General features: G+C 36.1%; 1 protein-coding gene across 1 annotated transcript in view; it reads left to right on the top strand.

Moving 5' to 3' along the window:
• Positions 1 to 19,289, top strand: part of MAPK6 (mitogen-activated protein kinase 6) — a 35,938-nt gene extending 16,649 nt beyond the window's left edge. The window contains 5 exon segments of the mRNA XM_027840841.1: positions 722 to 866; positions 4,493 to 4,657; positions 16,754 to 16,955; positions 18,618 to 19,068; positions 19,070 to 19,289. Of these exon segments, the coding sequence (XP_027696642.1) occupies positions 722 to 866; positions 4,493 to 4,657; positions 16,754 to 16,955; positions 18,618 to 19,068; positions 19,070 to 19,201 (1,095 nt within the window). The 3' untranslated portion in view covers positions 19,202 to 19,289.
• The last annotated feature ends 4,349 nt before the right edge of the window (positions 19,290 to 23,638 follow it).

Genomic DNA, 23,638 nt, shown 5'->3' on the forward strand with positions numbered 1-23,638 from the left:
GTTTTGCCTGAAAGCATAAGGTGTTTGATTGCTTACGTGAAAGCTTGTGGTGTCTTCTTTCTTTGTAATGCTTTAATATACAGGTCCACTTTGCTTTTGGCAAGCATGATATAGTGTGGAATATTAATTTATACAGAAGTTAAATTATTCACAACAGGATTCCTTTAAATCTAAGTTCCCCTGTTGCATTTAAAATGCTTCAATTCCAGTGCACATGATTTTGGACACATGATTGATGCGTGAAGTGAATTATACTCGTATGTATAACTGTAAACATGTGAAGGACATCTTAACCTTTTTGAATGTGCAGTAGAGCCACATTTTAGCATAATAGTCAAGAAATTACATTTATTGATTACATTATATCCTTTTGTTTCTAAAAAGATAGGTCAGAATTCTAGGATATGGCTTTTTCTCTAAGGCTTTGGCAATTTAAACATTTTAGAATTACTGACTTAGTTAATACCCCTGATTTCTCTAACATTTTTGACTTATGAGTGCCAAATGAAATCTGCATTTTTCCATGCATATTGTAGTGAGGTCTGTTCTGCTATGGAAATGGAAGTTAGAGAGATCTTCTTGAGAGAATTGATACCCAAAATAGCCATTGCCCTCCAAAAAAAAAAGTTTTAAAATTTCAGTTTTTTTAGATTTAGACATTTGTTAGGTCAGATTTATTTGTTAAAGTAACATTGTAAAAATAAGCTTTTCATTTTTTTAGGGTCATCTTTCTGAAGGATTGGTTACTAAATGGTACAGATCTCCACGACTTTTACTTTCTCCTAATAACTATACTAAAGCCATTGATATGTGGGCTGCAGGATGCATCTTTGCTGAAATGCTGACTGGGAAAACCCTCTTTGCAGGTTCGAATTTCTTTTTATATACATGTACACACACACACTATGTAGAAATTAATCCCATACAGAAGTAATTTTTCATTTATTGAGTAAAATTGATCTATGTACAAATCAAGTAATTTACCGTGGAATGAAGAATTTCAAAATTCAAAGGTGAATAGTGTTTTTTTTTTAGCAGTTTTTTAAAAAGTAGGTTAAATAGCATATGTATATTTGCACTATCATGCAAACCCTCTGTTTACTTGAACTTATGTAACTCTACAGTATCCTTTTATGTATTATGTTTGCTGATTGTTGCCCAAAAAATGAAGTTCATTTTTAAAGCCAGTAAGATCCTATGTTATTATTGTGCCATCTGTCACCTGTGCTGTGCACCTTTATCACTTTTGGTCTTTGCTGCTGATGCCCTTTACTGCTCCAACTGCTGAAAGTCCAGCTAGTTTTTTTCTTTGGCCTCCCATAGTTTTGCCACTTGAACTACTACAATTTAGTGGCTGTTGTGATCTTCAGAAATTTAAAACAGATATTTATCGAGTGCCTGCTATATCCTGGCATTATGTTTGGTGGAAACTTCTGGCAAAAATGATGGTGACCTCAAAGATTTTAATCAAGCCCAGCTCACCTGCAAGACCATGGTACTAGGCACTATAATAGATAAAGTGGGAGATAGTGTAGTCCCTGTCAACAAATAGTTTATTTGTAAAAGTTAAGGCTAATACAGGAAACATCAGATTCTGCCCAAGGCAGAGTATAATAAGTAAGTGCTAAATGTTGGTTTTGAATGTAAATGCAGTAGAGTTGTTCATAGGAGAGATCAGTGATAGCTGGAGTTGTCAGAGAAGGCTTTATGGGTGGGTAGGAGTGGAGCTTTGGGCATGTAGACTAGGTGGCATTTAGATAGATAAAGGTGGGAAAAAAAATAGGTAGGACAAATAACAAGCAAGAATGAACACAGTATGTTTTATGTAACATTCAGAAAAACATCCACACTGGAGCTTTGGAATTCATGTTGGAGATTCTTGAAAAATAAAATTTGTATAGGCTGGGCAAGATTATGAAGGACCTTGGAAACCAGTGAAGAGTTTAGGTTTGATAAAGTAGAAAACAGGGAATCTTGCGAACTTTTTGAAGAGGGAAATGATATGATGATCTTTAGAGTAGACTTTCTCTTTTATTTTTAACCCTGTTGTGGGGAGGTTAGTAAATGAGTGGTAAGAAATCAGTTTTAGAGAAGAGTTTAGCTTTTGATGAGATAGAGTGAGTGTTAAGGAAAGCATAAGCATAATCTATGTTAAAGTAATTTTTAGCATTAGTACTCATTACAGATATCTGTTTACATGGAATTTTCAGATTTCTGTATAAGGTTTTTCCTGATGAATATCTTAAGGTTCATCTGTAAAATGTGATCATGATAGGAAATTTCAATTTAGAAAAAAATTGAGACTCCCAAGAAATGGAGCCAAATAACAGGTAGAGCCCATTTCTCATCACAAAGCATTGCTGCCACTCACATCATGAAGTGGAGAGTTAAAGCATATTCTCTTTCCCTGTAGGAATGAATATTCTATTTGGGGAATGTTTCTGACTGAGGACTTAGAATCAAATCATTATTTATAAGAAATGGTGAGGCTTAGGGAAAATTCTGGCCTGGGAGGCAGGTTGTGGGATTCTAGTTCAGGCCCTCTTACTGCTGGTGGTATGAATCACCTCACCTTTCTGGGCTCCAGTTTCATCATCTGTAAGATGGGTATATTGAAGTAGACAGGACTCTGATGTCTCTTTCAGCTCTAGCAAGCTGAGACCCACACTGTCATAAAGTAAAGATAGTAGCTATAAACATCTAAAATTTAAACAGTAAAATTTTGGTCCAAGTCCTATAAAAATAGATGTAATGGACTAGATACATTATAGCATACATACATACATAAATGTTGGAGGTATCAAAGATTTAACCTAAAACTGATACTAGCTATAATAAACATCTAATTTATTCACCTTTTATAAGGTCTTTATTTATATGATATCTATGGCCCAGTTAACTTTGGAAAAATATTTTTGGGTACGTATAATCTTGATGCTTTTTTTCCTCCTCTCTCTTCCTATAGCAAACTGAGGCATCCAAATTATTCCTTTGAGTTGAGTTCAGAGGATCTGCCCTTTTGAGAAAAACTCATAGTTCCCCTCTTTTCCTATTAGATGCTATACCAGTACCTCGGTAAACTATCCTAGAAAAGGAGTTGGAAGTTGATTTAGATATTAGGCACTCTTGAATGGAATGTGAAGCATCAAAAGTTGGGGGCTGCTTTCATTTGTGTTGTGGTTTTGTAGATTACAAAGTGCTTTCATATCTGTTCTCAGCTTTATAGAAAGCTATTTGTAAAGAATGTTAGGGATCATTTGGTCTAATTTCCTCATTTATAGATGTGGAAACTGAGATCGTTGAAAGAATGTGACTTGCCATGGTCATTCAGTTAGTAAGAGTAACATCTGAAGCTGAAAATTGTTTAGCATTATGATCTCTAACCAACATTTCAATGTATAGGCACTTTCTAATATTTACTGCATTGGTATCTTAGGAGCTCTATCAGAAAACAGAATGATGGGAAATGGGTTCTTTTTAAAAAAGAGCTAGTACATAGCACTCAGTTATTGTTTTTCCCAGTAGAAATACTAGGATTTAGAAACTGGGAATTTTAGAGCTGGAAGGGACCTTGGAAATCACCAGGATTGGTTTTATCATTTTGTTTATATGGAAACTGGTCCAGAGATGTTAAATTAATTGGCTGAAAGTGTACAACTGGTTAGTAGCTAAACAAGTATTATATTATGACTCGGGTCTCTTAATTTCAGTCTCATTATTATTTATACTATAACATGTTGCCTTGGCATGATGTCCCAGCTAATGAATCAACTAAGACAAGGTATGGGCAAACAAAAATTACGAAAGATTTTTTTTTTTGGAGACCAGCAGTTGAGAGGATTAATGACATTCTGGGTGGTGAAAAAGGAGGAATTAGGTCTGTAAACCTAATAAAAAGTGCATTTCAGCTAACTATAAATGTTACTTGGTAAAAGTTATAAAATATAATGGAAATTATAATAGGTAACGTGTGTTCAGTTAAACATTTTTAAAGGTCTTGTACGAGAGAGTGTGTTGGGTTCTGGAGATACAAAAGCAAAAACTGAAATAGCAAAGAAGTATGGTATAGTAGAGGCTGACATCTGAAATCTGAGCTGGTGAATATTTCCCTTCTCCTGCCCAGACTCAGACCCACTCAGCCATCTTCTCGTCGTACGCCATGTTACTGCTCGTGTGCTAGGGACACATCCTTTTCCAACTGTAGGTCTGACTCTGTTATTTAGTGTGTATGTGACCGAGGGGGGCGTGGGAGGAGGAGGTAGATTAGATGATGATCTTTAAGGTTCCTTCCAGTTTAAAATCTATGACTCTTTTGACAGTCCCTGCATTCAAGGAGCTATTATTCTATTGAAAATTAAATACGTATACAGATACATATAGATACATAAAGTAGTTTGAAGGGAGAGATCACAATTTTCTGACATTTTGGGGGCTACTTGAGTCATTGTTTTTTATATATATATATATGTTTTACTTGATATTTCTTATTCAGGTGCACATGAACTTGAACAGATGCAGCTGATTTTAGAATCTATTCCTGTTGTACATGAGGAAGATCGTCAGGAGCTTCTCAGTGTAATCCCGGTTTACATAAGAAATGATATGACTGAGCCACACAAACCTTTAATTCAGCTGCTTCCAGGAATTAGTCGTGAAGGTAATCTGGATTGAGGTTAACCGTTATTTTCTTTGACAAACTAAGGAAAGTCTGATCTTAGTTTTTTTAAGCATATGCATGATACGTTTTTTTCAATGTCTAAGGGCATCTAGATTCCAACTTTTAGTATTCTCTTTTTCATATTTCACTTACCCTTGTCTCTCTTTGCCTGTCTGAGATCACTTTCTGGCTCTAACCCTGTCTCTTCTGTAGCCTCTCTAGTCTTTGGTGCCTTTGGTAATAATAGAGGAGAGATGGCTATTGTCATCAAGTATCCAAGTTTCTAGGGAGTCATAACCAAGAGTAGGATGACTCCATGTTTGTCTGAATAAATATGAAGGTGTGGCTGTGAATGAAAAGATAGAAGGGGGAGAGGGGATGACTAAGTCAGTCAGCAGCATGGAGTGAGACTGCAGGGCAGGGAGATGCCTTAAGACTTGGAGGCAGGGAGGGATGGTGAAGGGAGGAAAGATAGAACAAGACTTAAATAGAACTAGTAACTATGAACGTGTATAAAGAATGTACAAGTGTTGAGCATGTTATATGTATTAGATACCAACTCGTACAAAGAAGTATAACTGAAAACAGTATGTATAAATATGAATGATGAGAGAAAAAAGTAAGGAGATACAAAACTTTAGTTGACTACTAAAGCCGTTTTCAGTTTTATATCAGGTTATATGTCACTTATCTTTTTGGATCCATGTTAATATAACAAAATACAAAGGACTTTAACTATAGTAGTAATCCAACATTAATTGTAATGTTGAAATTTTTATAAGGGGCAAATATTAGTAATGAAAGTTATTTTTGACTTATATTCTTAAAAATTCATTTATATCCATCAAGGATTATACCCATTATGTGACCGTTCATTCTAGTGTTCAGTCTGACAGTGGCACCAAGTGTTTTGTTTTCTTTTTTAGAGTTGTCATTTCTTATGCCAATTTGGAAAGTTAGAGATATCCACTGTTTCCCTCTTCCCACCCCCACCCCAGTATAAGCTTCTTTTTACTGGTTGTAAATAATATCTCCATTTCAACAAAATTCTGGAAGTTAAATTGTATGTGGGTCAGAAAAAGAGTTACATTTTACCGCCATTCCAAGAAATACTGTGTGGCAAAATGATAATGAATGTTAAGGTAATCCTTGTTTTCCAAGGTTAATTGGGATTGATTTTGTCAATCAGACAAAAAAGAATGAAAATACTTTTGTTATATTTATGCAGGATTTGCATATATAGATTTTTAGTTCTTGCATAATAGCCACTGACTCTTGTGAGTCCATAATTCTATTTGAATGAATGAATGTTAGTTTTTGTATATGTTACTGTGTTAAGATAATGAGGCTATTTAGTTACTCTTTTGTCCGTATGGGAGAGCAGAAAGGGAAGAATAGGTCCTCAGTGAGGAGTGATTGGTATAAACAGAGCATGATGAAGTTTGGAGATGCCTCGCTAGAGTCTCCTGCAAGGTGACAAATGGACAGTTAAATATCGGTCGAAAGATCTCCAGTGGAGAAAGGTCAAGGCATGAAAATGGTATCTATGTGGATATTAAGGCAACTAGTGGCCCCAGTGCTTAGAGCCCTAGGCCTGGAGTCAGAAAGATCTGAGTTCAAAATCTGGCCTCAGAAACTTACTATCTGTGTGACTGGGAGCAAGTCACTTACCTTTGCCTCAAGTTTTCCTCAGCTGTAAAATGGCATAATACTTACCTCCTAGGGTTGTCGTGAAGACCAAATGACAATATTAGTAAAGCACTTAGTCCGTTGCCTGGTACATAGTAAGTGCTATGTACCTGTCAGTAGATAACTGAATGAAAATATTCGTATCTGTTGTAGAATGCTTGGAACTTGAGATGTGATTTAACCTAACATCAAGGATTGTAGAAATCTGGGCCTATAAAAAAGCCAAGGGTGTAAATACCCTGACAGAAGCTGCTGCTTTTGTGTTAGCATATATTTCTGCATTTCAAATGTAGAGTATGCTTGTTCTCATCAAGTTAGATATACATTTTCTAAAGTCTTCTGAAATTACAACTTAAAAGGAGACTACCCCTCTAAGATAATAGGAAGAAATGCTGGAAAAAGAGGGATGCCAAATTTAGCATAGAAGATGTGACAGAGACACTGATATGTTTGGCTGATTTGAAAGTTCATAGCCTTGGCTCTCTCCAGAACATTAAGATGGCAAGAACATCCATCTGCAGCTTATCAGAAGTCTCTAGTAATTAAGCTGTGACTCACAGAAGATGCTGATCAATTCTAATTTCAATATCTATAGCTTTACATCTGAAGATGGAGAAGTTGACCGTGGCAGCAACAATGTTGTAAAATATTGCAAAGAAACAATATCGCAGTTGTATTGTCAAGTTCTCTTCTCCATTTCCAACCATAAACATCAAATGAATACACGTATCTACAGTTCACTTGATGTAATACAGACTTAGATTTTGATATTTAAATGTTATAAAAGCTTTTTACTCCTTTTCTGTTCTTTAGATGTAATATACCTATTTTCACTTCAAATCACTTACCTTTAGCATGACCAAACTAAATGGAATTCTCTAATTTTGAGAGAAATTGATTTTGCCAGGGAACAGTTCCAATGCATTTTCTCCAGGCTTTGTATTAAAGATAGTTGTTTGTTTGTTTGTTTTAAAGTTTATGTTAAAGATAGTCATAGAAAAGTTTTTAGAAATAAATTATCTTAATAGTATAGGTATAAGGATATGTGTACATATAGGTACTGAATAAGTAAGCTTGTTTATTAGTGCCTATATTTCTGCTTGTAAAAACAAAAAAAGAGAAAACCAGTATTTATTTTTTCTTTTTAAAAATTTTTTTTGGGGGGCAGCTCAGCGGATAGAACACTAGCCCTGGATTCAGGAGGATCTGAGTTCAAATCTGACCTCAGACACTTGACACTTACTAGCTGTGTGACCCTAGGCAAGTCACTTCATCCCATTGCCTTGCGGAAAAAAAAATTATTTGTTACCTTCATGTTGAAAGCTTCTCTGTCCAAATCAAGGTAACCTTGATGTTATCTTCATTTTTGACAATATGTATTCCTCCCAGTCAACTTCCCAGAGAACTATCCTTTGTAACAAAGGAAAAAAGGGAGGAGGGGGCAGTAAACGAATCAACACGATAACTGAGCCTAATATATGTAGTTTTCCTCTCTCATAGCCTACTATCTCTGAAAAGAAGGGAGAAAGACACATTATCTCATGTTTCCCTCAGATCAGCTTGGTTATTATGATTACCGATTATTGGTTTCTGTTTGTATTGTCATAGTGTATATTTTTTTCCTGGTTCTTTCTTTACATCAGTTCATATATTTTTTCTTACATTGAATTAATACTCCATTACATTCATGTACTACAATTTGTTTAGCCATTCCACAATTAATGAATATCAGCTGTGTTTCTGTAAAAATATTATTATGAATATTTTGGTGTATATGGGACCTTATTTTCTGTTTTTGACCCCTTTGGGGTATATGCCTACTGGCCTACCAAGCATTTTTAAAAATAAGTGTTTAACATCACCAGTGCTACATGTTTTAATTAAGCAATGTGAAAAGGAAAGGAAAAAAATTTTAAACTATTTTTCTGTCCAATGATAATCTGTCATAAGAATCTTACTAGTCTTATACTAAGTGCTTGATAGTATCTTTTCATGCTTGTCACTAAAGTGCTAGTACATAAGAGATTTCCTATTGGAACTTTCCTTAGCTGGTGGGGATTGGATATCATCTGGGGAGTAAAGTTAGGATGCCTAAAAAAAGATTTGTCTTTTTCAGCTTCAGTTGATTAGAGGTCACATACTAGAGTTTTGGCCTTTATTCAAAGAATAGTGTAATATAAGAAGCCCTGGAATAGTGACTGGAAGCACTGGAATCTGACTTATGGTTAGGAGTCAGATTTTTAAAGAGTCCTGAAGTCTGAATGGCCTTACCTGCACATTTTAGGAGGAGGGGTAAAAATATAAGTTCATTTCTAGATGCAATGTAGAAGGGAGATGACAGGTTATAGGATGTAGGGGTTAGGGTGGTGGACTTGGAGTCAGAAAGACCTGAGTTGAAATTCTCCTCGAGACACTAGCCATGTAGTCCTGGACAAGTCTCTTAAACTCTTCAGGACTCAGTTTTCTCATCTCTAAAATGGATCAGAGGGTAGACTCAAAGACCTTTAAGGTCCCTTCTAGCTCTAAATGCATGAGTCTGTGACCTTAAAATTCATGGCTGTGTGTTCACTGGGTAATCATTTATTTTGAAGGGTTGTCTCTGGTAGGATCAGAGTAACTTGTAGATTTCCTATAATGGAGATACACTTTTGGTTTCATTCTTTCTGATCCATCCATCCTTAAAACCAGTTTTCTGGTTCAAAACTGTGGTTCAAGAAATCTTATCCAGTTTTGCATAGTATAGTGGTCTGATCCTAGTGATGAGTTTCTGGAGGTGGAAAAGAAACAAATGTAGGTGTTCTTTTATCTTGTCAGCTGTGGACCTTTTGTCAAGTTATCTTTGAAGGCTTTTAAGGGGAGAATTTGTTAGCCTTTGTTCTAAAAGGCTAATAATATGAAGGACCTTCAGTAAGACCAATTAGATGCACTGAGTTCAAGAACATACCATCAAGGAGAAGGTATCAGTTATTAATGGTCTGCTGAAGGGTATCTGACAGGGGTTAGTTCTGTTTTGGGTGTTTTATGATAGGCCTACAGTTTTCAGGGGTGTCTCAGGGGAAGGGAGTCTGTTTGGAAGTCTAGTTAAAGCAATTAAGTATGGTCATTGCCTAAACAAATCACTCAGACATGCACAATCAAGTTACAGATTATTCATTTAATATTTAGCTGTGTTCTGAGGTTTCTTGTTATTCTCATGAGTCAACAAAGTGGGCACTGGGAGTTAGTACAGTAAGCAGTGAATCACCCTTTCAGGAATAGGTGTGTAAATGCCGTTTCCAAAAGTGTGCCTGCCCCTCAATCTCTTGAGCTAGCAACAGGTATTTTTTGATGGCCCATCTTTGTGGAAGACCCATTCAGTTTCTTATGGCTCTGATTTTTTTAGAAGGATAATGTTTCTAGCAAGCCCAGTGGAATGCTTGTGGTCAGAGACCCTTTAAAGATGATTTGTGAAACTCATGATTTGTGAGGGGGTTTCATCAGTGAGGGTATTTGGACAGAGGAGCTTTCCAAACCAGTGTGATAAGGTTGGGCAGCTTTAGTTAACTGACAAAGTTGTTTATGGTTCCTCACCTTGTAAAAAAGTAGCAATTGATTTTACTGAGAAATCTTTGAAGGCAAAAGAATCATTTAGTATTAGTGGGCCCAAAAATGAGAGTGAACAGAGGTTTAGAGGGGGAAGGGGAATTTAGTGTGTTTTATGTAATAGTTTTAATAATTGAAATACTTAAAAGAAGATTGACAGACTTCATTGCCTCTAGACAGCAAGAATAAGAAAATGACGAAAGTTAAATGTATTACTTATAAATAAAGATGAATGGATCAAGAATAAAACCCATCCATGTGGTGCTTGTGGGAAAATACATTCAATGCAAAAAAAAAGCTAGTTTCAAATTAAGAGGTCCTGTGAAATATGTAACTGAAAGTTCAGAAAAAAGCAAGTGTATTGGGAGATTTGAGAGGGGGGGACAGTAAAGGAGTTTATTAGAAACAGATCAGAAGTGATATCTTTTTCATTTTCCATACCATTTAGTATTAGATACTTCTAAATGTCTGATTTTTATAGTAAGGCATTGGCTAGCCAGAAAGATGAATGACAGTCCACAAAACATAATATATGTTAAGCCATTTTTATTGGAATGAAATTTTGGGTTATATTTGATAGACCATCTGTCATATCCTGAGGTTCAGGACTAAAGCTACTGATTGTTGAGGCCCCTTGAGGCTTCCAGTTGGATGCTTTCTTCAAGGCCTGTGTGGTCACTGATGTAAATACCTGTAGGACAGAGTTCTAGGAACAAAGAAGTATGAGGATTGCTTCTGACACTCCCTTATATAATGGAGAAACTCCATTTCCCCCATGTTGGCTGTGATATCCCGAATAGTTTTCCCCAATTTCTGATCTCCCTTTAGACTTTCTAGTATTTCATTTGGCAGGGAAGACAGATTTTTATCTGTTAGCTCCATTCCCAAATTTCTGCGTGGGCATATTTGCAGAGACTCACTGGCCCAAGGCAGCAAGCAGGAAGAATCCTCCAGATCAGAGGTGTCAGAAACACATGGACCACAATACTCCTAAGTGTAGCCTGAACCAGATTAAAATGTAATTGGGAAATATTTAACAAAATAAGTAAAAATACAGTAAGACATAAAATAATTTTAAAACTAATCAGTATGTGGCTCACAGGGATCCTTTTGTACAATTTAATGGCACTCATTTATATTTGAGTTTGACACCATTGTTCCAGATGACTGTCTCTGGATTTGTTATTGTTGGAGAGTGGGAGGGCATCCTTCAGCTTTTAGAAATGTAAGCTCAGGGTAGACTAAACTGCTATTGGGACATAATTAACAAAAGTAGAGACGTAGAGTAGCAATATATGAATGAATATTGGATTTTATCAAAGGCTTTTTCTGTATCTATTACATATATGTTCTTCATATATATATACATTTATGTATATATTTTTTAAATAGATACAAATATATACAGTCCAAAGTGTTTCCTAGTTTGTTGGTATAATACTTTGTAAGGGATCCATTGGTCTATTTTAACACTCTCTAGTAATGTATGCTTGTAAGCTCAGTTTCTGACTCATCTTTTAAGTAAGAAATGTTTTTGTGTGGGGTATGTATATATCCTTTGAATAGGAAGCATAGGAAAGAAGGTCACATACAGCTTAGGAATAAAACAACTAAGCAGATAGCAAAAAAACTCCACATGGTATCATTGAATTGTCCTTTTATGTGACAGCTTTCCCAAGCCAGTTTTTAAAGCAGGCTAAAAACAGACTAACATAGTTAACTCAGGATTTTTGTTCAGAACTTTTGTTTAACAGCTAGGTGTTGCAATGGATAGGATAAAGGGGAAGAAGTTGGGGTTGTATGCTGTGAATCATCCACATTAGAGGTGATAAACCTATGAGAGCTGGTGAGTTACTGAGAGAGAAGGCCTAGGACAGACTTTTGGGGACCACTCATAGTTAGGGGGCATGATAAGGAAAATGAGTTAGCAAAGGAGATTTAAGAAGGAGCAGAGAGGTAGGAGAAGAACCAGGAGAGAGCAGTGTCACAGAACCCTAGAAGGAAGAGAGTATTCCAAGAGAGAAAAGGGTGATCAGTAGTGTCCATTGCAGCAGATCGTTGAGAAGGATGAGGACTAAGAAAAGACTATCACATTTGCCAATAAGAGATCATTGGTGACTAAAGAGAGGAGTTGCAGTTGAATGAAGCCATATTGAAAAGGATTGAGGAGGGAGTGAAAAGAGAGGAAGTATAGACAGCCTTTTCGAGGATTTGCAGTGTAAAGGGAGGAAAGATAGAGTATGATAGCTTGTGGAGGATGGCAGAGTCTAGTCAAAGTTTTTTTTTAAGGATGAAGGGGAGATTTCATTATGTCTGAAAGTAGTAGGAAAGGACCCAGTAGATAGGGAGGAGTTGAAGATAGGGGCAGGGTTGATGATTGAGAATGCAATGTGCTTTGAGAAAGTGGGAGGGGATGGGATCAATATGTTGGCCTTGGCAAGTAGGGCCAGTGCACTATCAGAGACTGGGGGAAAGGAGAAAGAGTGGTGGATGATGTTCAAAGGTTTTTGAGATGAAGAAAATGGGAAGAAGATAATATACTGTAACCATACATATACTGTAACCAGTATGCATGTCATGCTTTGCTGCTTCCATGGATCTGTGGCCTCATTGATGTGGGTACATATCAAAGCATCCTTGTCTTCAGATACAGATGATCTTCCTTTCCACTAATCAGCTGACTGGATGAGAATGCTTATTTTGCATTTGTCTCATCCCAGGCTCATTCTCAGCTATTAGGATTCACCTTGATAGTTGGTTTTGGTGCTCTACCCATATTGCTAAGAAATCAGTTCCAATCTTTCTAACTTCTAAGGCTGTTAATATCATAGATTATACGTGGGAAGGAAAGGCTAGCCAGTCCAACTCCCTTATTTTAGAGATGAGGAAATTGAGTTTCAGAGAACTTAAGTGATTTACTTATATAAGGTTAAGGTCATATAAGTAATAAGTAGCAGAGTCAGGATTTGAAGTTGTGTTCTGACTCCAAAGCCAGTGCTCTTTCCATTGAACCAAATACAACATGGTTTCCATCATCTTAAATCAGGAAAATTCAAGGTGACACATGATCCCCCAAAGTTAACCAGCAGCACCCCTTTATATACTTTTTCCCCTTCTTTCTGTATTTTGTCCCATTCCTTGATGAAAGTCCTAAAAAAAAAGTTGTGGGGGAAGGGAAGATGGGAAAGGGGAGAAAAAAAAAAGTAAGGAAAAAGTTACTTCAGAAGAGATTATTAAGGTAGCCAGATCATTCATATGACTATTCTCCTTAGGCATACGGGTCAGTAGTTATCAGTATGTTCTAAGTCACCTTTTTTTTGGTGGTAATAAGGTCTGAGATACCTTTGGTATCTTCCCCTTTTTCAGATACCTTGAGAATGGATACCTCATCACCCACAAACTTGTGTCGCCTCCAGCACGGACCACCTTTATGTGTCCTTGGATGAGTCCAGCTTCTTTTTCCATCTTTGTTTTCTTCAGTGCCATTTCCACTTCCTCAGCAAGCACATCCAGAACTGTGATGTTAGAGTCCAAATGTGGTGGCTCCACTATCCTTGATGGTGAAAAGAATTTGTTATATAGATCTTTATAGATCTTTTCCATTTTTCATGCTGCTTGTCCTTTCAGCTTCATCTCTAAGTGCCCTTGGGATGACCTGGCTTAACTGGGTCTCTGAACAAGCTTTCTGTAAACTTGTTTTTCTTTCCATTGTTTCCTACTGTTTTGTGGAGTGATATTGCTCAAAATCTTCCACTGTCCTCTTCAGTGCGACCTTATAAGGTTAGAGTCTGAGCCAGTATTGCTGTTGGCTGCCATTACTCTCTGTTTGGCAAAGAGATCAAGTGGTTTGCTGGCTGAGGCAGCATCTGGGTTCTTTTGGTCTCCTTATTATGGCAATTGATTTACATCGGTCCAATTTCCTTTGGAAATGGTTATATCTGTTAATGTTTGTCTTTTGTTTTCTTTTTTTCAGTATCAAACAACTTGTTTACACAGGTCAGGTTGAAGTTGCCTCAAATACACACAATATCTTCTTATATATGATTTGACCTTACACAAGACAATTATTTCAAAATGAATCCAAAAGATTCAAAATTACTTCAAACCAGTTATTTCCCATCAGGATATAATCAGTTTCCTTTCTTAAAATTGTTTATATGATACTCACCACCTGACTCTTTAAATTATTTGTGATATTTACGTATGTAATTTCTGTATAGTCTGTAAACCCTTAGCCCTCTCGTTTTGTAATTAAATATTTTTTAGTACATGTTTCACTGTCTTCCCCTATTCCTTCTTTTGCATTGAAGTCAACAAGTGTATGTTGATTTAACGTGGAGCTTCTCGTTGAGGTTTTCCTAGGATTTGTCTACCTCCTACTCTGAAACAGATATTGGCACATACGCTACAATTTTTCTTCCCGGTTGTCTTTTTTTCATATCTTCATCATGACTATTACATGGTCGTGACCTTGTGTGAAGGTATTTCTTGTTGCCTTGGGTGACACAATAAAGCAAATTCTGCCAGCCCATTTGCCTCTCCAAGGGAAGAATCTGTGTACCAGTCTTCCATTTAACTACAACTTCCTTTTGTTTTTTGTTATCATTTCTATGGTCAGCTAGGTGGCACAGTGGATAAAGCCATGGGCCTGAAGTCAGGAAGACCTGAGTTCAGATCCAGCCTCAGACACTGCTAGTTCTGTGACCCTGGGCAAGTCACTTAACTCTGCCTCAGTTTCCTCATCTGTATAATGAGCTGGATAAGGAAATGGCAAACCACTCCAGTATCTTTGCCAAGAAAACCCCAAAAAGGGGTCACAGAGTCAGACATGACTGAAACAACTAAATATTATTTCTGTATAGCAAGAACGTGAAGATTGAGATAATTAGTACCTCCAAAATTATGTCTCCTGGTTGGTCACTATACAAGGATTTCACATTCAGAATGCCAACTGTGCATCTTAGAACTCTGGCTCTTTTTCAATCACCCTGCAGGGTGAGTGCAGGATCTGGACAACGGACTGTTTTATGTTTTTGTTAATTTCATAGTTGTCACTGCCAAAAAATTCATCATCAAGTGGACGCCCTACTTGTAATGAGTCTCTCCCTACTCAGCTATGCTTATCCTTAGAAATCAGGCATAGTCCTCTGCTGAAACCATACTCAAATCCTTTCCAAAGTGGCAGAACCTGCTGTTGTTGCAGACTGCTGATACAGTCTATGAGAACTCAGGGTTGCCTTTGTGCTTTGATGAAACATTAGAGTATGACTCTCTGGATCTGTATATATCACAGATCAGATTGTGTTTTCATTTATTTTTGCTGTTATCAAATCCTGTTCATGTATACTTGGGCTTCTTTTGTCATGTCGTTTGGTTGTCTGTTAATTGCTTCCAAAAACTAAAGGAAACATTGACATCCAGAAATATTTGGCAGTGAAAGGAAGCAGGTAAAGGAAATAGAACCATAGTTATAAGAGGAAGGAAATTGAAGCAAAGATTATTTTAAAGTCTAGGGGACCTCTGAATACACGGAGTTAAAAAGCTTAGTGAGAGAAAGGAAGGAATGAAAATAAGATTCCTCAGGAGTGAAGGAAAAAAATGAGCTCTAGGGTGCTGGTGGGATGATTTGCTTAAGAGAGAGTAACATCTTCTTTCCCCAGATTAGAGTTAAGTTGTAGAGATGAGGGAAAATGTGGGAATTTGCACTAGATAGTAATAAGCTTTCCAGTAAAATGTATTTCAGATTTATAGATCAGGGCTTGAACCTGGAGAATTGTGATAAATGGCCTTTTATAATAAAGTATTTTTGATGTAAGCATAGTACTTTATCATCTGAAACTTTGCCCTAAATCCATTTGCTCCATTTAAACAAGCCACTGTCTAGCTATACAGATGTTATAGGGAGCAGCAAGAAATTAGTAAAAAGATTATTGAGCTTGGACCAATAATTGAAATGGTACAGTATTTATTTGTCATGATCCATTTCTTCATGATTATTCATTTTTCTATAGTTATACCGCATTACCTAAGAAGAGAGAAAGCAAATGTTAGGTTTGGCACATAGTCACAGTGGAAAGTCATATGGGTAAGAGGGTTGGGATAGTAGGGAGGGCAGTATTAAGATGACTAACTGTGTAGTCCAGCCTGAGTAGAGATTCTAGCATAGCCTTGAGACAGCTTTAGTTGAACCAATCAATGATTGGAATGGGAGAAATGACAGATAAGAAAGGTGGTGCATTAAAGTATTTGTTTTTATTGAATAAGATTTTCTATCATTTTTTAAAAAATTAAAATCAGGTTTGTTTGTTTTTTTTTTAAGGAGAGAAAACAAAAACAAAAGTTAACTTTATTTTTATTTTATATGGCACCCTTGTTTATTTTTGCCTATAATTTGTTGTCCTCAGCGTGCAAAAGAAAGTTCCCTCTTCCTGTTGTATAACGTGAAATAATAAAGGGTATCACAATTAACTGTCACAGGTGTATCACAGGTATATACTCTGGCATTAAAGAATCCTTCTCTTCTTTGAAAGCTTAGCTTGGTCACCTTCCCTAATCCCCGAATTGAAAGTATTCTCTTTCCTCAAATGTGCCTAGAGAATTTTGTTTTGATCTCTTCTTTCCTTCCTACCTTGTCATACATGTCATATCTTTGCAGTTCTCTCCCACACCCAGGTAAATGGTGTGAGTTCCTTGAGGTTAGGGACTATTTTTTTTTATCTTTGTAGCATATCTTGTACATATGCTTAATACATGTTTGTTGAATCATTCAGTTTGTTTTTCTTTTAGAGAAGTACTTCTTGAAATTTTCCTAATTTATCTCTGTAGCACTGGACTTCTTGGAGCAAATTTTGACTTTTAGTCCCATGGATCGATTGACAGCAGAAGAAGCTCTGTCCCATCCTTATATGAGCATTTATTCCTTTCCAATGGATGAACCAATTTCAAGCCATCCTTTTCACATTGAAGATGAAGTTGATGATATTTTGCTCATGGATGAAACTCATAGTCACATTTATAATTGGGAGAGGTAAAATTGATTTTATATTAAACTACTTAATAATTGACTTTTATTTATATGAACCACAACATGATGACATTTTTATTAATGAGTTTTTTGTATGATATATCAACGCAAAAGTTGTGTGAGTAAAGGTACCATGTTTTTATCTGTGTTTCTTCTTAATTTTACCCTCCTAGTAAATTATTTCTCTTTAAGTATACCATTTAAAAATGTCTATGTGTGTATGTGTGTGTGTATGCCACTTATATACCATAATATACCATTTATAATGTTTACTAAAATATTTTTCAAAAACAACCTTTTAGAATGAAAATTAAATGGTTGCTACTTTCTTAAAAGTATTTTTTCATGCTTTGTTAACAGTCCTTTGAATGGTTTTGTTGCCCTTTTAAAGTGAAGAATTGGGGAGTGAGGGGTGGCAGGGTGTGGGGAGACAACATAGGGATGCAAATAGTTTAAAGATTCCACAATACAGCATTGTTGCTTTTAGGTGAACAAGACAAACCATCTGCCTTATAGCATAATCATTAGGCAGTTATTATATATGTATATTATATATATGTAATTATGTTTTAGGGGATGAATTATTTTTTCTTGTGGCGTATAGATTAATTTGATAGTAGAATTCTATATATCTAGAAATTTTTTTCTTAACTGCTTTGCTCATATTTTTGATCCCATTTAAATTTATTATTAGGGGAATTTTAAGACTAATGGAAATGAAAGATTATAGAATCCCCTTTAAAAAATTTTTGTATTTGTGGCATGGTCATGGCATGGTCCTGCCTAAAGAGGGGAACAGTGGCCAAAAAACCTTTAAAGTTCCTTCCAGCCATCTGATTTTTATTATATTTTTCCCCACTCATTAAGAATGAAAATATACTAATATGTTGAAGTTATATCATTTTTTAAAAACATTATTGGGGTTTTTTTTTTCAGTATTATGTCACTAAGTTTATAGGGTTCTCTTTCTAGCTCTGCCATTAACTATGTGACTTTGGGCAAATGTCTTAACTTTCTTGAGTCCCATTTTCCCTTTCTATAGAATGATAGAATTATACTGAAATATCTTTTTTTTTTTTTTTTTTTTTTTTTTTGAGGAAATTGGGGTTAAGTGACTTGCCCAGGGTCACCCAGCTAGTAAGTGTCATGTGTCTGAGGCTGCATTTGAACTCAAGTCCTCCTGACTCCAGGGCCAGTGCTCTATCTACTGTGCCACCTAGCTGCCCCGTACTAAAATATCTTCTGACTATATCTTACATGGTACCATTTGTGATGAGCAACATACAAATTAATAAAATTATTGACCTGAATTTGACGTACATTCTTCATCTAGTAGTTTTTGTGGGTTGAGAACAAAGAGGAATTAGTTAAGGAGAGCCTATCTGGAAATAATGACTAGTGAATGATATTACTAAAAAATGCAAATCTCCAAGCCTCAGTTTAAACTATACATTCATTTGACATGTATTGTCTTGTATTTATTTCTACATGTCAGGTCTTACCTTCCTAACTATATTGTAAATTCCTAGAGGACAGAAAATCCTGATTTTTGTATCTTTTAGAGAGCCTAAAATGGGATTTTTAAAAATATATATAGTATGTATTCAAATATTTAATGATAATGATCTTTAGATATAGGCTGACTGTGACATTAATTTATTTCAGGTACCATGATTGTCAGTTTTCAGACCATGACTGGCCTATACACAATAATTTTGATATTGAAGAAGTTCAGCGTGACCCAAGGGCTCTTTCTGATGTCACTGATGAAGAGGAAGTACAAGTGGATCCTCGAAAATATTTGGATGGAGATCGTGAAAAGTATCTGAAGGATCCTGCCTTTGATACCCATTTCTCTACTGAGCCTTGTTGGCAGTATCCAGATCATCATGAAAATAAGTATTGTGATCTGGAATGCAGCCACACTTGTAACTACAAAATGAGGTCGTCATCATATCTAGATAACTTAGTTTGGAGAGAGAGTGAAGTTAACCATTACTATGAACCCAAACTTATTATAGATCTTTCTAATTGGAAAGAACAGAGCAAAGAGAAATCTGATAAGAAAGGCAAGTCAAAGTGTGAAAGGAATGGACTGGTTAAAGCTCAAATAGCTCTTGAGGAAGCATCACAACAGCTGGTGGAAAAGGAAAGGGAGAAGAACCAAGGGTTTGACTTTGATTCCTTTATTGCAGGAACTATTCAACTTAGTTCACAACATGCGTCTTCTGACGTTGTTGATAAATTAAATGACTTGAATAGCTCAGTGTCCCAACTAGAATTGAAAAGTTTGATATCAAAGTCAGTAAGCCGGGAAAAACAGGAAAAGGGAATGGCAAATTTGGCTCAGTTAGAAGCTTTGTACCAGTCTTCTTGGGATGGCCAGTTTGTAAGTGGTGGGGAGGAATGTTTTCTCATAGATCAGTTTTGTGGTGAAGTGAGAAAGGATGAACAAATTGAGAAGGAAAACACTTATACCAGTTACTTGGACAAGTTTTTTAGCAGGAAGGAAGATACTGAAATGCTAGAAACTGAGCCAGTAGAGGATGGCAAGTTTGGAGAAAGAGAAAGTGAGGAGGGTTTTCTTAACAATAGTGGGGAGTTCCTCTTTAACAAGCAGCTTGAGTCTATAGGCATCCCACAGTTTCATAGTCCAGTTGGTTCACCACTTAAATCAATACAGGCCACATTAACACCTTCTGCTATGAAATCTTCCCCCCAGATTCCCCATAAAACATACAGCAGCATTCTGAAACATCTGAACTAAAACACTCAGCAGACAGTTCTTTTTGTATTCATGAAATGTGTTTTGTCTTTTTTATTACTAGTATAAGTCATTTTTTTACTTGAATCAGATGGTGTCATTTTAGTATGGATTTCATTAGTTCTTGGTTTTTAAAATCCAGAATTACTTTCTATACATGAAATAGTTTTCATTTTAAACTGGCATGTCGTTTGCACACAAAATTAAAGAATAGAGCAAAATAATGCAATGCAGGAGGAGACAAAAGAAATGCACTAAGCCAAGTAAAAACATTCTCTCAGTAAAACGGTTATCTGTTTTACAGGAAAAAAAAATCTTGCCTTGAAATTTACACAGTGAGACTGTACATAATTGCATGAAAATATCTATTTTTTTCCTAAAACATTTTTCATTCATGAGTATTTTCAAGTTTTTCATACTGTACACATTTCTTAAAACACATGATACCAGCAGCAACTGAAAATGAATGCCGAATTTGGTACACATGTGTTATCTACCTCAAGGTAACAGAAGTATGTGGCAAAACATGTACCACCCATAGTGCTTCACAATATGCACTTCTATTTAGCCAGCGTTATTATAGTAACTTCTTAATAAGAATCATTCACTGTTTATAAGTGTTCTGGTATGCATTCTTTCTAGTGAAGTGTTAATACACCACATCTTATTTATTTTAGCAAATCAGTATATTTTCTGTATTTAATTATAGAAAGTTAACTTAGTTTTTTGAAATTTATTTGCAAATAAAGTTTTTCCATTTGGCACTATGGTTTGTTGCCTACCTAGCTGAATATTATAATGTCAGCTTGTTCTGAGGCTGTCCACGTACTCAATTTACTTAAGTGTTCATTTTAAGTAAAGCGCTCACTGTGTATAGGAATTTGTATTTTGGAGGTGCTTGATCTATCTACAAAGAAAAATTAGGAATTACTTTATTATAAAATGCTCCTAGAAGTCTTAATTGTGTTTATTTTTTAAAAAAATTATAATGTTAGACTTGTGTGCATGGACGTAATTAAGGTACATCATTATTGTAGGTTAAAAGTTGTATATGGTAAGACATATTTTGTTTTTACTGTATGTTTTTACTGAATGATCTATTCCCCATCCCAAAGCAAGCATGAATAAAATTAGGTTAAATATAGCATGTGGCATCTCAGTCTCTTGAAAATTCATTTCACCTATTTTATTTTATTGAATACTGTCTGTATCTTTGGTTAACCTGTTTAAAGAAAAGGATGAATAAAACATGGCCATCAAAAAATGGTTCCTGTTTCACTACTTAAGACAAGTGATTGACTGTTGCAGTGAAATGTATAGCAGAATCTGTTTCAACTTACTTACAGGGCCAAAATTTTGAACTGATGATTTTAAATTCTTTTGATATGAAAGATTTAAAGGAAAAAATGGTCTTACCTCAAGCAGAAGTCACATGTTGACTTAAGTCAATTTGCCTTGTCACTTAAAAAATTGAGGAACATTATTAGGGTTTATTGAAATGTGTAATTTAAACCAGATCTCAAATGTACATATTACATAAAGCATACATATAAAACTCTTATAGATTGCACCTTCTCCATAACTGACAGTGGAGTTGCTGTGCCTGAAAAGTTCATAACTTTGCAGACCAATTCTGGTGACAAGCCTCCCCAGATTTGTCTGTGCTGGTCCTCTTATCAAACTGGGCCCACACTCTTAAGCCTTTTCAGCTTTGTATAGGACTTGACTGAAATTGTGTTCTGATCTAGCCAGAACCCAAAAGCATCTCGATGCCATGATGAAGCACCAGTTGTAGGATTGCAGTAAAGCACTATTAAAAAAAAAATTCAGCCATGAGAATATCCAGATATTTAGGCTTCAAATGGTGCTCTTTTGAGTTGTTAATATAGTGGATTATATCTTATTGATAAACTGTAGCATGATGCAATAGAAAGCACTGTATTTGGTGTTAAGGCACTTGGGTTTAAATCTCAGCTTTGCTGCTTACCCTCCTGAAAGACCTTAGGTGAATCTTTGTCTGGGCCTCAGTCTTCTGACTTGTACAATGGGAATGAATCATACCTGTTATGGGTCTTTCCAGTTGTGTCTGATCTTATGATCCCATTTACTTCTTCCTAATTTCTTTATTACCGTGAGCAATACCATCATTCTTATTTCCCACATTTGCTCACTAAGACCTCTATACTTGTCTCTTGCACCTTTCCATCTATACTATATCACTGACTGATCTTATCAGCTCTCATGGATTCAGTTATCTCTATGCTGATGATTCTCAGATCTCCTTATTCAGCCCTAAACTCACCTAATTTCCAAACACATCTCCAACTGCTTATTGGATATCTTAAACTGGATGAACGGTAGGTATCTTAAACTCAACATGGCCAAAACCTTCCAAACTTCTCTATTACTGTGGAAAACATTACCATCCTCCCCATCCCCCAGGCTTCCAACCTAGGTGTTACCTTCAATTCCTCACTCACCTCCTCTGTCCAATTTGTTACCAAGTTCTATTGATTTTACCTTTGCAGTGTTTGTCTTATATACTTTTTCTCTTCTGACACTGCTAATGCTCTGGTATAGGCCCTCATCACCTCACACCAGGATTATTACAGTAACCTTCTGGTTGGTCTCCCCACTTTAAGTCTCTTCCCCACTCCAATCTATCTTCTATTCAGCTGTCAAATTAATATTCCTAAAGTACAGGTCTCACCTGGTTACCCACCCCTCCATTCAGTAAATTCCACTACCTATCATCTTCCAAGATCAAATGTAAAGACCTTTTTGTTTTGGCATTCAGAGTGCTTCATAACCTGGCTCCCCTCTACCTTTCCAGTCTTTTTATTTCTCATTCCTATATACTCTGTGACCTAGGGACACTGGCCTCCTCACTGTTTAATGACACTTCCAATCTCTCCCTGGCATTTTCACTGGCTGTTGACTGTGTCTGGAATTCTCTCTTTCCTCATCTGCCTCCTGGCCTCCTTCAAAACCCCGCCTACAAGAAACTTTTCCCAATGCTAGTGCTTTCCTCTGTTGATGATTTCTAATTTGTGTTGATGATCTCATTTGTTTAATCTCTAATTTATCTGTATATATCTTGGTTGTACATAGTTATTTTCATGTTCTCTTCCATTAGACTGAGTTCCTTGAGAGTCAGAATTGTCTTTTGACTTTATAGTCCTAGCACTTAGCACAGTGCCTGGCACATAGTAGATGCTTAATAAATGTTGACTATGTCTCTTGATTAACCATTTTCTCCCTTTTTGAATAACAATCACCTTTGCCAAAGATCTTATAAACTTTTTTGGCTCATGACTCATGACAAATACAGGTAAAGCCTATGGACTCTTCTTAAAATAGTGGTTTTAAATGCATAAAATACATAGGATTATAAGGAAATCAGTGATATTAAATACACATCAAAATATTAAAGATTCTTAGTTTGTAGATCTCCTGAAATCTATCCATGAATCTTTTGTGGGCCTGGGGACCCCAGGTTAAGAACCACTGTTATAGATTGTTCTTGTAATCTGTCCCCATTCTAATTTAACCCATCTACACACAGCTGCCAGAAAAATCTTCCTCAAACATTATTGCCTGTTGCCTCTGTATTGCCTAATCAAATGAAAAAACCCTTTATACTTCTCTACTAATGTTCCACCATTCATGGCACTTCTATGCCGGTTCTGTTGAATGTACCTGATAACCTGGCTTGCTAATTCTTAGATGTGTTCCTTACCTTGGAGAAATGGTCAAGTGATATTTCACAAGACTTCCACCCCCAGATCTAGGGTTAAGCTCTTCTAGCTTCACTAAATTCCTAGAGAAGACCTTTTCTTCTTAGGGTCCCAGGTCCCTTTGGCTTTAAGTTAAATCTACCGCCTTGGCCTGCAGCTCCCTACATGGTAGTATGAGTGAGACT

Source organism: Vombatus ursinus, unplaced genomic scaffold (assembly GCF_900497805.2).
Source record: "Vombatus ursinus unplaced genomic scaffold, bare-nosed wombat genome assembly UNPS02014848.1, whole genome shotgun sequence".
Classification (NCBI taxonomy): domain Eukaryota; kingdom Metazoa; phylum Chordata; class Mammalia; order Diprotodontia; family Vombatidae; genus Vombatus; species Vombatus ursinus.